At 40.8% G+C, this 15,935-nt stretch overlaps 1 protein-coding gene across 7 annotated transcripts; it reads right to left on the bottom strand.

Moving 5' to 3' along the window:
* Nucleotides 1-3,931: 3,931 nt before the first annotated feature.
* On the bottom strand, nucleotides 3,932-15,901 carry LOC101156140 (zinc finger protein 2). Of its 7 annotated transcripts, none has more exons than XM_023965653.1 (5): nucleotides 15,351-15,739; nucleotides 13,836-13,982; nucleotides 13,700-13,763; nucleotides 13,009-13,272; nucleotides 3,932-5,251 (listed from the first exon to the last, which is right to left on the bottom strand). In XM_023965653.1, the coding sequence occupies exons 1-5, from the start codon at nucleotides 15,729-15,731 to the stop codon at nucleotides 4,032-4,034; spliced, it is 2,076 nt and encodes a 691-aa protein (XP_023821421.1). In that variant the 5' UTR covers nucleotides 15,732-15,739; the 3' UTR covers nucleotides 3,932-4,031. The 7 variants fall into 7 exon arrangements, with proteins under 7 accessions (XP_023821421.1, XP_023821419.1, XP_023821420.1 ...); XM_023965651.1 differs by having other exon boundaries at nucleotides 3,933-4,866; nucleotides 4,906-5,251; nucleotides 13,700-13,982; nucleotides 15,351-15,738; XM_023965652.1 differs by having other exon boundaries at nucleotides 3,933-5,251; nucleotides 13,700-13,769; nucleotides 15,351-15,738.
* Nucleotides 15,902-15,935: the final 34 nt, after the last annotated feature.

The raw sequence follows: 15,935 nt of genomic DNA, 5'->3' as shown, positions 1-15,935 counted from the left end.
AAGCATGCTAGCCTTATTCCACTGCCCTCTTCATCATTGAGTTCAAGTGGACAGAAAAGTTCTGTGGAACAACGGTCTGGTTCATGTTTCAATTAGCAGATCACTCTTTTCCATATAACTGTTTATATGAAATATTCCTGTGGAATATGTGGAAATGTCTTTACTCAAGTAATGAATTTGAAGACTTGTACCGGAATTCACACAGCTGGAAAGACTTTTCACTTGTAATCTATGAGTAAACACTCGTATTCAAAGTAGTAAATCAATAGATCACAAAACTATTACAAGTGAGAGACCATTTTTAGTAAAGTCTGGGAAAAAAAACTGTTAGTGTGGTCAAAAATAAAAGCTTTTGTAAGAACTGACACGGGGGAGATGTCTTTTAGTTTTGGTTATTATGGTGTAGCCTCCCACCTGAACACCCATACTTTAGTTTTTATATCCACTTAATACCTGTTGGGGTTGCTGGAGCCTATCCCAACGAGCCACAAACACAAATGCTAACACCTAAGGAACAATTTAGATTCACCAAATAATAGGGGGTGAAAAAAATCTATCTGGTTAAATCTATTTAACCAGATAGATCTGTCTGAGGCAGAACAGAATTTAATCGACTGATATAATAAAATCGTTTCAAAATAAGATAAATCAATAATCGGGTTTGGGAAATACCATTTGGATTGAGACATGGAAGGTTTCTTTTACTGTAACGTAAAAACAAAGTGCATCACGGGGGACAACAAACAAGTGATGGCAGCAAAAAATGATCAAGCCATCATTCCAGTCCAGTGTGTGGAAACACTTTGAATTTAGCAAAGTCATGTGACCATAGAGTGAGATAGAATGTTCTAATAATGTTCCCTTTAGATTATTTTGATGTGGAAAAACATCAAATGCATTTTTTCATTAATTCTTGTTTACTTGTTTGTTTGTACACATATTTAATTCACACTTGATTATTTTGCAAGAAGAACAAGGAATCCTGAAAACTTCACCTGCTCTGTTCAGTATCAGTGTATTCATCACTGAGTCACACTGGTTGAATTTTTAGCTAAAGATGTCCTAAATCCAATTTAGGTCAGTAAATTGGATCATTCAAAATGAACCAATATTGACTATGAATCGGATCAGCGACAACAAATTATGACTTGAATGGAATCGTTGTTTAAACAAATTGTTATACTCCTTCCAAAAAATCTATGACGCATATTTTTGGAGTGTCAGAGGAAGCTAGCGCATGAAGCCAGATCCGGAAGAGAAAGTGCTAATGACTACCCCACCCTGCAGCCTGAGCACCTACACAGGTGAAAGGTGTCATTCTTGTAAAATATTTGGAAAAAGATTTCTGCATCTCATCTCTTTAGTAACTGTTCACATAAGAAGTCACACAAGTCAAAAGATTCTTTGTTTTACTATTTAATGAAAGTGATGTTTTTACCACTCACAACAGTCGACACATTCATAGTTTTACATTAAATAGACAAAAAAACTACTAAATATTCAGACTTTTCCAAATAAAGCAAGGTCCATAAAGACATGGATGACAGAGTCTGCTGTGGAAGAACTTGACTGGCCTGCACAGAGTCCTGACCTTAACCCAAAAGAACACCTCTGGGATTATTTAGAGTGGAGACTGAGAGCCAGGCCTTCTCCACCAACATCAGCGTGTGACCTCACCAATGACCTTTTGGAGGTATGGTCAAAACATTTTATAAACACACTCCTCAACCTTGTGGACAGCGTTCCCAGAAGAGTTGAAGCTGCAATAGCAGCAAAAGGTGGACAGACATCATATTGTACTATATGGGTTAGGAATGGGATGGCCTTCAGTTCATATGTGAGGCAAATGAGCGAATACTTTTGGTTATATAGTATATATCTTATGACATATTTTTTAATATTATTAAACATTTCATCATACATAAAAGAGACGAAAATACCTTTAGAATTTCAGACATTTCTCAAACTCACACAAATCTCAGATACATTTTAACCCATAAGAACCCAGACACTGATGTCCCAACAGATAATCTACAACCAAAAATCTCCAAGTGAGAAATCGATATCCCATCTTTGTGAATTCAGAAAAATGTCTACTGGAAAGAAATTTGACGGAAACATGGTGCTCTTTTCCCATTTCGCTTTATTTGAAACAGTCTGCTAAGATTGATCAACTTATTTTTCATTATGTAAAATTATGTTTCCTTAGGTGTGTTAACTGGCATATGAGCAGGAAAAATGTCACTTAGCAGCTGCCAAGCAGCTTGATGAAAAAAGGTCTCCTGTTGGAGAAATTATTAGATAATGGAAAAAGCTGAACATGATGGTCAGTCTCCTTTGGACTGGGGCTCCATGCAAGATCTCTCCTCGTGCGGTCTTGTTGATCTTAAGGAAGCGGAGGATCAGGCCAGAACTACAAAGAAGGAGCTGGTCAATGACCTGAAAAGACCTGCGACCAACGTTTCCAAGGTTACTTTTGAAAATACACAAAGACGTCATGGTTTGAAATCATGCTTGGCACAGAAGGTTCCCCTGCTTAAACCAACACATCTCCAGGCCTATCAAAAGTTTGCCATTGACCACTTGGATGATCCAGAGGAGTCATGGGCGAAAGTCATGTGATCAAATGAGACCAAAATAGAACTTTTTGGTCTTAATTCCAGCATGTTTGGATGAAGAAGAATGATGAGAACCATCCCAAGTACACCATTCAAATTATGAAGCATGGGGGTGTTAGCATCATGCTATGGGGGGGTTTTTCTACACGTTTCATACTAGTTGGTTTGAAGGCATAAGTATGCGTGTGGGAACAATATTTGTATTGTGTACATGTTGACATGTGAATGTTTTTGGAGCCAACAGGTATGTTTATAACATTCGAGTGTGTGTGTGGACAGGCCCCGCCCTTATAGACTTGTATTACATCTGACCCTCACCGTAACAAGTATAACAATCCAGTAACTTGTTGCTTTATGCTGCTTCATGCCCCCCCCCCCTCTATAATTACCCTCCTATCCCCCCCTCTCTTACATCCCTCTCTTTTCTTACCTCCTTTCCTTTTCCGTCCAGTCCAACACAAAAGACTTTCAAATATGATATAAAATTAATAAAGTTTGGCCTCAATTACAAAAGAGGTTTATTCAGACATAACTCTGGTTTGTCAGAAGATTCATAACCCCTGTAAAATATGTGCAACACAAGAGGCCTTCAGCTCTTATCTGTTTGCCCAGCTGTTGGACAGGACAATTGAAAAGAAAAAAAGATAATGGCCAGTAGGGGGTAATGATTATTCGACCTAATCGATTAATCAATTTCTATTCCAACATCTAAACAGACTGATCAGAGGCCAGTTGTTAATCAAATCAATGCCGTACCCCTGGACAGACCTATGAACTTTTTCAAAGTAAAATGTGAATGGATTTACCATTAATTCTTGTTTACTTGTTCACATCTTTAATTTACACTTGATTATCTCGTAAGAAATTAAAAGGATCTGGAAAATTTCACCAATTTCACCTCAAATATTTTTAATTTATTTGACAAAAACATGGGGCTGTTTCAATATTTTTGTTTTATTCAGACTATTCTGAATATCAAGGAAAACTCTTCTTTTTAAATAAAAATATGGGTTCTTGGATGTGTGAACTGTCGCATTCGTGGTAAAAAACATGACTTTGATCAAAGATTTTACATAATTTACAAAATAATATCTTCCCAATGGTGCGATTTCATCATGTGTTCTATTATGGCCACTTAAGGAAGATAATGCAAAAGTGAATGACACCTTTTACCCGTGCGGGTGTTCATGTAGTCAGCTAACTCTTGTGCTATCTTATGGGGTCCAGATGACCCCATCCTTACATTGACGTGTTATCCCTACCATGACACAGGTAGGGTAAAAGAGGATTTCATGTTATCCATGGACACAAGTGAAGATCACAAATCATTTAAGAAAAAAGGTTTACCGTATTGTATTGTGGGGTCTAGATGACCCCACTCTCAATGTTAAAGTGCCTTGGATAACACAAGGGTTAAACAATTAGCGTGACAGAAGTGTTTTGGTTTACTACACGTGGCCTTTCACCTGTGTGAGTTTTCATGTGGGCACATAAGGAACTACTTCGCGTAAAACATTTTTGACAAACTTTACAAGAATAAGGCCTTTCACCTGTGTGAGTTCTCATATGATAGGTCAAATTTCTCAAGGAGACAAAAACTTTCTTACAAATGTCACACGGAAAAAGCTTCTCAGCTGTGTGAGTTCTTATGTGGGCTTTTAATTTAGTACTTTGAGAAAAGGTTTTTTCACATACTTTACAAATAAAAGGCCTTTCGCCTGTGTGAGTCCTCATGTGGGCCTTTAAGGCACTGCTTTGCATGAAACCCTTTTGACATAGTTTACAAGTAAAAGGCCTTTCACCTGTGTGAGTTCTCATGTGTAAGGTCAATCCACCTGAATGGATGAAACCTTTGTTACAAATGTGACAGGAAAAGGGCCTCTCACCTGTGTGAGTTCTCATGTGGGTTTTCAAGTCACTACCTTTAGTGAAACTTTTTTCACACACTTCACAAGTGAAGGGCCTCTCACCCGTGTGAATTCTCATGTGAACATTTAAGGAAGAATTCTGAGTAAAACTTTTTTCACAAACTTTACAAGAATATGGCCTTTCACCTGTGTGAGTTCTCATGTGGAGTTTGACATTTTTCCTTTGAGTGAAATTTTTTTTACATACCTTACAAGAAAAAGGTTTCTTACCTGTAGGGGTTTTCATATGAGCTTTTGAGGTAGAACTTTGAGAGTAACTTTTTTCACAAACATTACAAGAATAAGGCCTTTCAGACGTGTGTATTGAATCACTATGTTGAGGTAAAATGTTTCCACATGTGTCACAGGAATATGACTGACATAAGACAGCTGAACTCTCCTTCACATGAGAATCTGAAGGAGAGTCCAGCTGGACAATCACAGCATCACTGTTTCTGAACTGGCTGTTTGCTTCCAGAACTGGGTTCTCAATTGGTTCGGGGTTGGAGTCCATGTTTTCCTGATCATCCTCAGTGACCATGAAATCATCAGTCTCCTCCTTCAGTTCCAGCTCCTCTCCTTCCTCACCAATGCAGACCTCCTCCCACTCCTCTTTGATCAGTGGAAGCTCTGGTTTCTCTTCATCCAGACTGGAGCTCCTCTCCTGCTTCCAGAGAAGCTGCTCATCATCAGTCTCCTCCTTACAGATGTTTTTCTCTGAGGGGTCTGCAGGAACAAAGATGCAGGAGGAAAAAACATCTGAAACATTAGATAATATGACCTTATTTCCTATCAGACATAAAACATGAATGAATGTTATTCTATAATCACAGCATTTATTCATATTCTCCACAGTTCTTTTTCATAACAGATGCTCTAACATAATTAACACAAACAGTCACGTAGAGAAGCCCCTCAAAACCCCAACCTAATATTAATGGTTCAACAAAAACGGCGAGCAGTATTGAAGCTATCCAGCCCTACAGTTAAGCTCAAGATTCCAGCTCAGATGAGGAAAACAAAGTCGTACATATTTGTCTACAAGCGGACACATCAGAATGGAGCGCTGAGGGGAGCTTGTTATTGTACTGATTGCAGTGTGTATGGAATAAGTACAAGCCTTTTCAAACTGCATTATTTCATCTGCTCTTGATTCACCACAATTTACATAGAGAAATACTCAGAAACACAGTTTTAATTTTGATTTTCTTTATACACATTTATGAGAAAAATGCCACAAGAACATGTTAAAAACAGGATTTTCATTGAAGTGTATCTCAGACATTAATAATAAATCAAATATTAGCGTTTCTTAACTACATTAAAATACATTGCATTATTCCAGACATATTTAAAAGTATCACAGGACAAGTATCAAAATGCAATGGTTACTGTCATCAGAAAAGATTATTACGAACAATAATACATATCACAGATCCAGCATCAGTAAATCATCTGGGACTGGGTCGCAGGAGCAGCAGTCTAAGCAAAGATGCCCAGACTTCCCTCGCCCCGGCCATGTCCTCCAGCTCCTCTGGGGGGACCCTCAAGACGTTCCCAGGCCAGCTGAGAGACATAGTCTCCCCAGCATCTCCTGGGTCTTCCCAGAGGCCTCTGCCAAGTGGCACATGCCCGGAACAACTCCAGAGGGAGGCGTCCAGGAGGCATCCAGACTAGATGCCCAAACCATCTCAACTGGCCCCTCTCGATATGGAGGAGAAGCTCTTCTACTTCGCGCTCTCCACGGGTGACCAAGCTTCTCAACCTCTCTAGAGAGCGCCCAGCCACCTACAGAGAAAGCTAATTTCAGCCGGGACCTTGTTCTTTCAGTCATGACTCAGAGCTTTCAGTCATGACTCAGAGCTGAGTATTGAAACGTAGATTAACTGATAAATTGAGAGCTTTGCTTTCTGGCTCAGCTTTCTACACCACAACGGACCGGTAAAGCAACTGCGTAACTATGGACGCTCCTCCGATTCACCTGTCAATCTTACATTCTGACCTTCCCTCACTCATTATCAGACCTCAATAAATTTAAACTCATCCACCTGGAGAAAGAGCACTCCACCCACAGAGAGATGGCAAATTACCTTTCTCTGGTCAAGAACCATGGCCTGAGATTTAGCGTTGCAATGGGCCGCAAACCACACAAATGCATGCTGAAGGTCCTAGCTCGATGAAGCCAACAGGACAACAGTCTCTGCAAAGAGCAATGAAGAAGTTCTGTGATCCTCAAACCAAACCCTCTCCTGCCCCTAGTTGCAGCTAGAAATTCCATCCATAAAACCTTTGAGCAGACCGGTAATAAAGAGCATGAACCGAAAACATGAACCGAAAACAGGTCTGACTAACTGCCAGCTATGTGAACCAAATCTCTTCGCTTCGGTCATACATAGACAGGAAAAAACACTCAGTAAGGCTCCCCGGACCCCATACTCCCAGAGCAACCTCCACAGGATACCACGGGGGACACAGTCAAAGACCTTCTCCAAATCCACAAAACACATGGACTGGATAAAACTCCCACTAACCCTGGATCTAAGGTTTGACTATCTGACAGACTTTCCTATCCAGTACCCTGGCATAGACAGGAGGTTGAGGAGTGTGATTCCCTGGTAATTGGAGAACTGCTGTCCCCTTCTGAGGGGCTGGACAGTTTACTAGAATCTCTTCGAGGCCAACCGATAGTCCTTCTCCATGGCCTCACCGAAGTCCTCCCAGGAGCAAATTTTTTGCCTCTGCAACAGTCTGGGCCGCAGCTTACTTAGACCACAAGTACCTGTCAACTGCCTCTGGAGTCCCACAAGCCAACCAGGCCTGGTAGGAGTCTTTTTTCAGCTTGACGGCATACCTTACTTCCGGTGTCCACCACCGGGTTCGGGGTTTACCACCGCGACTGGCACCAGAGACGTTGTGACCACAGCTCTGAATAGTAGCACCAGAGACATGGAGGTGGAAAACATGGTCCACTCGGACTCGATGTTCCCAGCTTCCTTTGTTACCTGTTTGAAGCTCTCCTGGATGTGGGAGTTAAAGACTTTCCTGACTGAGGGCTCAGTTGAACTATGTTATAGAGATAGTAGTGTTGTTACATGAATGGTCCAAATTCTGTAGATGGTCCATGGTGGCTTCAAAGGTGGGTATACAGTTGAAAATAGAAGTTGACATTAGGGCTGTGAGATAACAGCATCACCTCGGTGATGAGGTCATCACCGCATCACCGCACTTTTTTTTTTTAAAGTTTTGCATATGGTGCGTGATTCGAACTATAATAAAAACATTAAACACAAGAAAATATGATGCCTTTTTGTTCTTCACTCCAGAAAGCAACAGCAAAACCTCTCCTTCCTTCTCAAAGACGCTCGTCCAAAACCCACTGAATTTAGAAAATGTTTGAAACGTTTACTTTCTCTAATAGTCCTGTGTTCAGACTTCAAGGGTTTCTATGGGAAATCTTTTATCACTCTTCTCCTTCTCTCCTTGCACCGGCCTACGCGCGGCTGTCAGTACTGTCTCTTAAAAGCACGAGGCACGTGCGCACTCTATTTACTCACAAGTGCCCTGTTTCAGAAACACACACACATGTTCATTCTACAACAGAAGTTTCTGTCTTGCAAGGAAATACGACAAATGTACTGCGTTCTAATTATTTATTTCCATTACAAGCTGAGCTGCGTGTGTTCTTAAGTGCACGACACGGCCGCCCACCGGATGATTTTGTGTTGGGGGGTATTACTGTTCTTAGTCACTCTGCAACACCAAACATGAACGCGCGCTGTTAGATTTCCATGAATATCCCTACATTTTTTTGTTTGTGAACTATTTTGTGGAGCGCAAAGTTACGTGTCTGTATAAACAAAGGCGGAGCCTCCTGCCCCGGAAAGGTGACAGTGTCTGCAGTCTGTTTATTACTGGGCAATAAATAATATTCTGAGAAGATGTCTCTACCACAGAGCACAGGTGAAACTCGCATGCCGCTGGAGAGGGGTCCGCTGCAGAGGAATCAACACCACCCCCCCCAACCCCACACACACACGTGTGTATTTATTTCCGATGCGGCCGCCGGGGGATTTTGTGTTTTGTTTGTTTGTTTGTTTGTTTTGGGGGGGGGGGGGGGTGCGGTTAACCGCGACACCGCGCCCCCTGGTGGTTCATCACCGCGGTGATAAAAAATCCGACACCGTCACAGCTCTAGTTGATAATTAACATTATTTTAATTTGCTAAATGTTAGCATAATAAGACTAGGGTTTTGTGACAAGTATTTATTACTTTTATCAAAGTCAAAAGTTTACATACATTAGTATTTGGTACTATTGTCTTTAAACTGCAGTACTTGGGTCAAACGTCTTGGATATCCTTTGACAAGCTTCTCACAAGATTTGTAGGAATTTTGGCCCATTCCTCCTAAGAGAACTGGTGTAACTGAGTCAAGTTTGTATATCACCTTGCATGTACACTCCTTTTCAGCTCTGAACATACATGTTTATTAGGATTTAGATCCGGGTTCTGCAATGGCCACTACAAAACATTGACTTTATTACCTTTAAGCCACTTTGTAACCAGTTCGGCAGTATGTTTCGGGTCATTATTCATTTGGAAGATCCATTTGCGCACAAACTTTAGCTTTCTGGCTGAGGTCTTCAGATTTTGCTTCAATAATTCCACATACTGTTCTGTCCTCACGATGGCATCTATTTTTGAAGTGCACAGTCCCACCAGTAGCAAAACAATTGCACAACATGATGCCACCCCCCCCCCCTTATTTTCCTACAAAGATAACAATAGTCATCGTGGCCAAACAGTTCAATTTTAGTTTTGTCACACAACAGGACATATCTCCACAAATTAAAGTCTTTATCCTTGTGTGCATTGCCAAACTTAAACCTGGCTTTTCTATATTTCTTTTGGAGTAATGGCTTCTTCCTGGCAGAGTAGCCTTTCAGCCCATGTCTGTACAGTGCTCGTTTTACTGTTGAAAATAACACATTGATAATGACACATACATATGTATGGTGCCGCTGGGTCAGGTGTGCTGCTGGTCAACTGCTCTGTTTAAATGTGGGCGTGAAATGAAAGACTCTAAAAAGTCTCTCAAACCCACAAACCTGTCACAAGAGAACTGAACTCTTGAGTCTGATGAAAAGCAAGGCTGGAATACGACATAACATTCCAGAAGAGCTAAGAAGAAGATAGAGAGGGACCCGTGCTGAGGCGAAGAGGAGAAAAAGGGCCATCGCCAAAAAAAGAACGCAGCCGGAGATATAAACCACCAATCCCGTCAGTGATCATGGGAAATGTAAATGCCTTGGCAAATAAGGCAGATGAAATCCTTGGGTTGGTCGGTAGTCAAAGGATCTATCGAGAGTGCTGTCTATTCATGCTAACAGAGACTTGGCTAACAACCATCACACCTGACAACAATTTGGAGCTACCAGGCTTCTCTCTGGCACGCGCTGACAGCAAAAGTAAAGGAGGCGGCCTCATAATGTACATTAACAACAAGTGGTGTAACCCTGGTCACTTCACTGTTAAAGAGACCATTTGCTGCAGAGACTTTGAACTTTTAGCCGCATGTCCTGGCTGTCTGTGCTTACATTCCTCCCAGAGCGCACGCATAACCAGGGATGCAGGCGGTTGTTAATACGGTCATGGAACTACAAGCACGGCACCCACTGGCACTTGTGGTCATCTCAGGGGATTTTAAACACGTCGCCCTTGATTCCCCGTTGTCATCTATGCAGCAGTACGTGAACTGCCCAACTTGCAATGACAGGACTATAGATTTGCTGTATTGCAACATCAAAGATGTCTATCAGGCCACACCCCTCCCCGCTCTTGGCAAATCAGATCACGTTTTGATCTCCTTACAGCCTTTTTACACACCAATAAAACGGAGCGTGAGTAGGTGGACACCTGAGGTGAAGGAGGAGCTCAGGGACTGTTTTGGAAGCACTGACTGGAGCAGTCTGCTGGATCATTATGGAGAGGACATGGAGGGAGCATCTCAATGCATAACACACTATATGAACTTCTGTATAGATACTGTTGTGCTCACAAAAACAGCCCATTGCTTTGCAAATAATAAACCCTGGATAACTAGGAAAGTGATTCTAAATAAAAAGAAGAGAGCTTTCCACAAAAACGATCAGGAGGAAATGAAAAAGGTGCAGACAGAACTGAGGAGCTGCTTGAAGGGGGAAAAATACCTATAAGGACTGGGTGGAGAGGAAACTGGAGAAAAACAACATCAGGGAAGTGTGGGAAGGCATGAAAACAGTAACAGGGTGCAAGAAGGTGACAAAGGTGGAGGGGGGGGGGGGGGGGGGGGGGAGTGCAGAAAATGAGCTGAATACCTTTTTTTAATAGGATTGACATTTCACCCGCCATTCCCCCCATTTTCAATACAAGCCTGGTCCGCGCTACACCCATCACAGTGCCCTTTCCACTGCCTGTTCTCACCCCTCAGCCAGAGGAGGGCCCAGCTGCTCAGGCTGCTCCTTCATCACTAACCACCCATGATCTCTCTCTTCCCGTGTCCTCTTCATGTGATTTACGCCCTCCACCTGCAGAATGTGCTCCCCAACACATCACAGAACATCAGGACATCATCTAACACCTGGAGGTTGTGTTAGACCAAAAGCTGGACTGAACTATCAACACAGACCAGCTTTACAAGAAGAACCAGTCCAGAGTGTACTTTCTCCGGAGGCTGCTCTCCTTTAAGATCTGCACAAAACTGCTGCATATGTTTTATCAGTCGGTGGTGGAAAGTGCTCTCCTCTATGCTGCTGTGTGCTGGTGCAATACCATCAAGAAGAACATCTGCAGGCTCAAAACGATCATCAAGAGGGCGAGCTCTATGGTGGGACTGAAGCTGGATCTTGTGAAGGAAGTGGCAAAGCAGAAAACTCTGACCAGGTTCAGGGCCATCATCAAGAATCCCTCACATCCCCTACATGATGCCTTCACCAGCAGGAGGAGCACATTCAGCAACAGACTCCCAGCGCTACTCCACAGAAACACTGAAGAAATCTTTTGTTCCTCGTGCCATCAGGCAATACTACTCTCTGGCAGGGCATCGTAAAAGTAATTTCTTGTCTTTTTTTATTTTTTTTTACCCACTGATTTTTAAATTATAAATCTATTTTTTTATTTATTAATAATTTCAATCTGTTGCTATATTTACTATTTTTATTGTTTTTCATGTATGTGTGTGTTTTATGAGTGTGAGCAGATGGCCATTTTTAAATTTCCTAAGGGATTATTAAAGACCTATTCTATTGTTTTCTATTCTAATCTATTTTTACCATCTTCAGCAAGCATCTCCACAACATCTTTTGCCTTCGTCCTTGGGTTGTTCTGGACATATCGGACCAAAGTATGTTCATCTGTGGAACACAGAACCAGTCTCCTTCTTGAGCGATACCTAAGTGGATTTATTTGATTCATTAAATATTTCAAGCTGCCATAAGATTATTTTAGCACATTTAAGGTTACCATTTATTGCAATTCTCGCCATCTTTTGGAATATGCATACTGCACACAGCTTGATGTATAACAATAAATTTGCGATTTATGGTGCATGCCAACACAGGTGTGTTTGTAATTAACTCAAATGCTGTCAATAGACGTATCAGAGGCATCTAAAGAGATGACATCATCATCTGGGGTTTCCAAAATTACTAAATCCCCTTGATAATCAAGTTGTTCATCCTAAAGTTTTCCAAGTCATCCACACATTACTCGAGTGAATAGATCATGATTGCCATGGACTCAACCACATCTTTGGGTACTTTTTTAGACGTTTTTGGTTAAAGTAGTCCCTGGGCTTTTCGTTTGGGCTTTATCCATTTTATAATAAAAACGCTCAAAATACCAAACCGGACCACTCAGTCTGAACGAAGAATGTCAGTTACCTTCTCAACACTGATTACATCAAGCTATATGCTAACAGCAAGCAAGACATTGACTCTCTAATCCACACAACCAGGATCTACATTATGGAGATGTGGTCATTTTTATCTTCCATCAGTCACTATAAAGGCAGCTGCATTCTAACAGAGTATAAGAAGGGCAAACCCCTCAACTGACCGTCTCTCCTTGCACGTTATCATCCTATATAATACCACCTAAATTATTTGTACTTTTTTTTTACATAGTTACCATAATTCCTTTAATTTAGTTTAATGAATAACTGCAGCTTTCTAGCCTTATTCTAATGTAATTGATCAGAGACAACTGAATCAAAAGGTAAAACACTAAGATCCATAGACATACTGGTTAATGCAGTAATCCAGTTCAAGATGCTCAAGCATGTCATATTTATAAGATTAGGAAACTCCTCCACACTCACAGAGGAGCTGCTCAGGCTGGGGAGTACAGAGTCACTGACAGCAGCAGAAAACAGGGACTTTTCTCCTCCTTTGCTTTGTTTCTTAGGAATAAAAAGCATTCTTAGTCAGAACAGTTACAGTTTACGTACCTATTCGTTCCAGCTTTATGACAGGAATCATGGTGATCTTCCTCTGGTGATGCTGATGATCCAACAAATCAGACTTGAACTCCATCTTCACATCAGTCTCCTGATTCAGGAGCAGCTGCTCTCCCTCCTGGTTACTGCAGAGTTTCTCAGGTTCTTCTTTAATCTGTAGAGGTTCTGGTTCTGCTTGGTCCAGACTGGAATGTCTCTCCCGTTTATGGAGGTGCCATTTATTCTCATCCTCACACAGATGCTGCTGTTGAACATCTGGGGGTAGAAGCCACAGAAAGATAATGCTTTAAAAAAAAGAGAGATGCATCCTAACGGAGTTTACTGCTTCACCAACAAAAATTATACTAAATAGATCACAATTTAAGTTACAAAGAACGTAAATGAAACAAAGCCACCTCATTTGCATTGTAGCTGTTGTATACAAAGACACAAAATGCATTATTTAACAAATTTAAGACAATTAATAACACATAAATATAAGCACAATGGTACAGGGAAAGAGTGAAGTGAAGTGAAAAAAGTGATGTTTCAACCTTATTTTAATTACATTTGAGGAATACTGTTTGTTCTTTAGACTAACAATTGCTCCTACAGATACTCATAAACACAGATGTGCTTTAACCCAATTCACTTACAGAATAAAAAAAACAGAAACTTATCTAATAAGTTATACTTCACATACCTGTTTTGTGTAAGTCTGTCTCAGCATTTCTGATCCCCAGGCAGTACTGATAATGTGACAGTTCCTTGAACTGAAACATAATCCTTTTACAATCTCTGAAATTCTCTTCACATTTAGACTTTAATTCTGCATTTACATCAGCATCCTGATTCAGCCAGAGCGACTCTTCCTCCTGATTAATGCACAGTTCCTCTGGTTCCTCTTTGAATTGTGGAGGTTCTGGTTCTGCTTGGTCCAAACTGGAGGCTCTCTCCTGGTTAGAGCTGTCATTCATCATGTACTCCTTGCATAAAGAAAAACACAAAAGAACAAAGACATTAAGACAAGAATAAAAATGTTATAACCATTTCAAAATTGACTGTTATAACATGAAAAGTCTAGTTATACTGTAGCTGTATTGGGTTTAGTTAGGATCAGCTTGAAGTCAATAAAAATCCAGATTGTAAATTTAAAAAACTAACATATGAAAACAGTTTTAAACTCCAAAGTAATCATTCTAAAGTTGAAAGAAAATACTGACATTTGGAGAAAAATGTTTTTGTATATTTGAAACTTGGAATGACAAAAAAAAACTCTAAACCTGAAGCTGTTACCCAGTGAAAAAAAGTTTTTTAGTATCAGATGCTATTTTGTATTTTCAACATTTGCTTTTCTGTTTCTTTCACTCCTGGCTTTCAGTCCTCAGTTTATGGTTCAACTCAAAGGAGGAAAAGATAATACAAAATCATTGACAAAACCATACAGTATATGGTACAGTATATCGTTTTAACCTCTGTTTTAAAGACCTATTTAAAGGGATGATCAAAGCATTTAATAAACAGAAATGCCCTTAATGCATGATGGTCACGTGATGATGGCGCTGTGCATCGTCTTTGAATGGATAATGTTAACGCTTATATGGCTAAAGAGCAGGGACAGGGCTCACACAACTGTTTCAGAATGATCTTAACAAAATGAAATATCATGACTAGTAGTAGTAGATTCAACACATATCTTTATTTTCAAACTAATTATTTTACTTGTGGATGTTTTAGACTTTCACAGAAATACATACCGCCTCTTAGGAAGTTTAACTACTGCTTTAAGACGATTTCCATCGATCTTTCCTCCTTCCGAAGATCCTTTACAGCAAAACATGTGAAGTCTTTACCACTGCGTGAACTAACCATACCTGAACAAAGCGCCGTAACTAAACCGGAAACGATTCGCTGCTTTCACATCCAGTCACGAGCATCACCGCCCCCTATGGGCAAGGAGGTTTTGGGGGGGGGGGGGGGGGGGGGGGGGAATGAAACTTGGCTAGCACCGATAGCGAAGCACAGAGTGATGCTCTCTATTAGCGATTTATCATCAGATGAACAGAAAGATGAAGAGGAAAGTTGCGGAGATTATCATGATGATGAGTCACTTTTGCAACCGTGTCGATTCGAACCCTTTTGCGAAAGTGAGGAGGATATAGCAGAAAGTAGTACGGTCTAGTGATGCCGATGACGATAGCATGAAGATTCGGCTAGCCTCCAGAACACGGCATGGCCTATGTATAATATAGCATAGGGAAATGTTTATATCAATATATATACCGTATATATATTAAACGTTAAACTCACTCTCTTTTGTAATAAATAAATTTTGTAATAAACGTTATACTCACTCTCTTTTGTGCCAGCTTTTCGGTCACCGATTTTCTCTTTTTGTACTGGCTGCTGCCAGAGCTGGTACTGGGCGTTTCTGTTTCGGACGTTCCCACTAGCGATCTCTTGAAAATGGTGGGGATTGCGTTTGGTTTCAATACTTTTTTATATCTGACATGCATTCCCATATCTTTCATGAGCTGTGGTTTTTCTTCAAAACAGTCTGCCTCAAAATGTTCGCTGCATAAAGTTGACGAAGCAGTTGGCACCCAATTCGCCCTCGTTCGCTGCACTTGTTTTGTCCATTGTTTCAGCAGCGTTTCTTGTTTTGGGAATTTATACACAGATACACTTTCACTAGATGTATTGCTACATCCAGCTGCCACACAACGACTTGGCATGTTGATGATTAACAGATTTAAACACGAGAGAAACGAAGACTACCTGTTTTGATCACCTACTGTCCGAAGCGGAACTGCGAAAGTCAATGCCTTTCATGACGTCACAGGTCATATCGAGGTCACTTCCAGCCTGCGCTCTTAGCGGCAAATTCAAATCTCTGATTCCTTCGAAAGATGTCTATTATTCATATGCTTCGGATTTTT

Source organism: Oryzias latipes, chromosome 17 (genome assembly GCF_002234675.1).
Source record: "Oryzias latipes chromosome 17, ASM223467v1".
In the NCBI taxonomy this organism is placed as follows: Eukaryota; Metazoa; Chordata; class Actinopteri; order Beloniformes; family Adrianichthyidae; genus Oryzias; species Oryzias latipes.
Note: the sequence above shows the minus strand (reverse complement) of the source record. Positions and strands in the feature narration are given on the sequence as shown.

Excerpts from the sequence above, each read along its gene's own strand:
- LOC101156140 (XM_023965650.1), bottom strand. The coding sequence starts at position 15,731 with ATGCCAAGTCGTTGTGTGGCAGCTGGATGTAGCAATACATCTAGTGAA. Across the intron at positions 13,273-13,699 it reads GACAGACTTACACAAAACAG|ATGTTCAACAGCAGCATCTG; the intron begins GTATGTGAAGTA and ends TTCTACCCCCAG. Across the intron at positions 5,252-13,008 it reads CATAAAGCTGGAACGAATAG|ACCCCTCAGAGAAAAACATC; the intron begins GTACGTAAACTG and ends TTGTTCCTGCAG.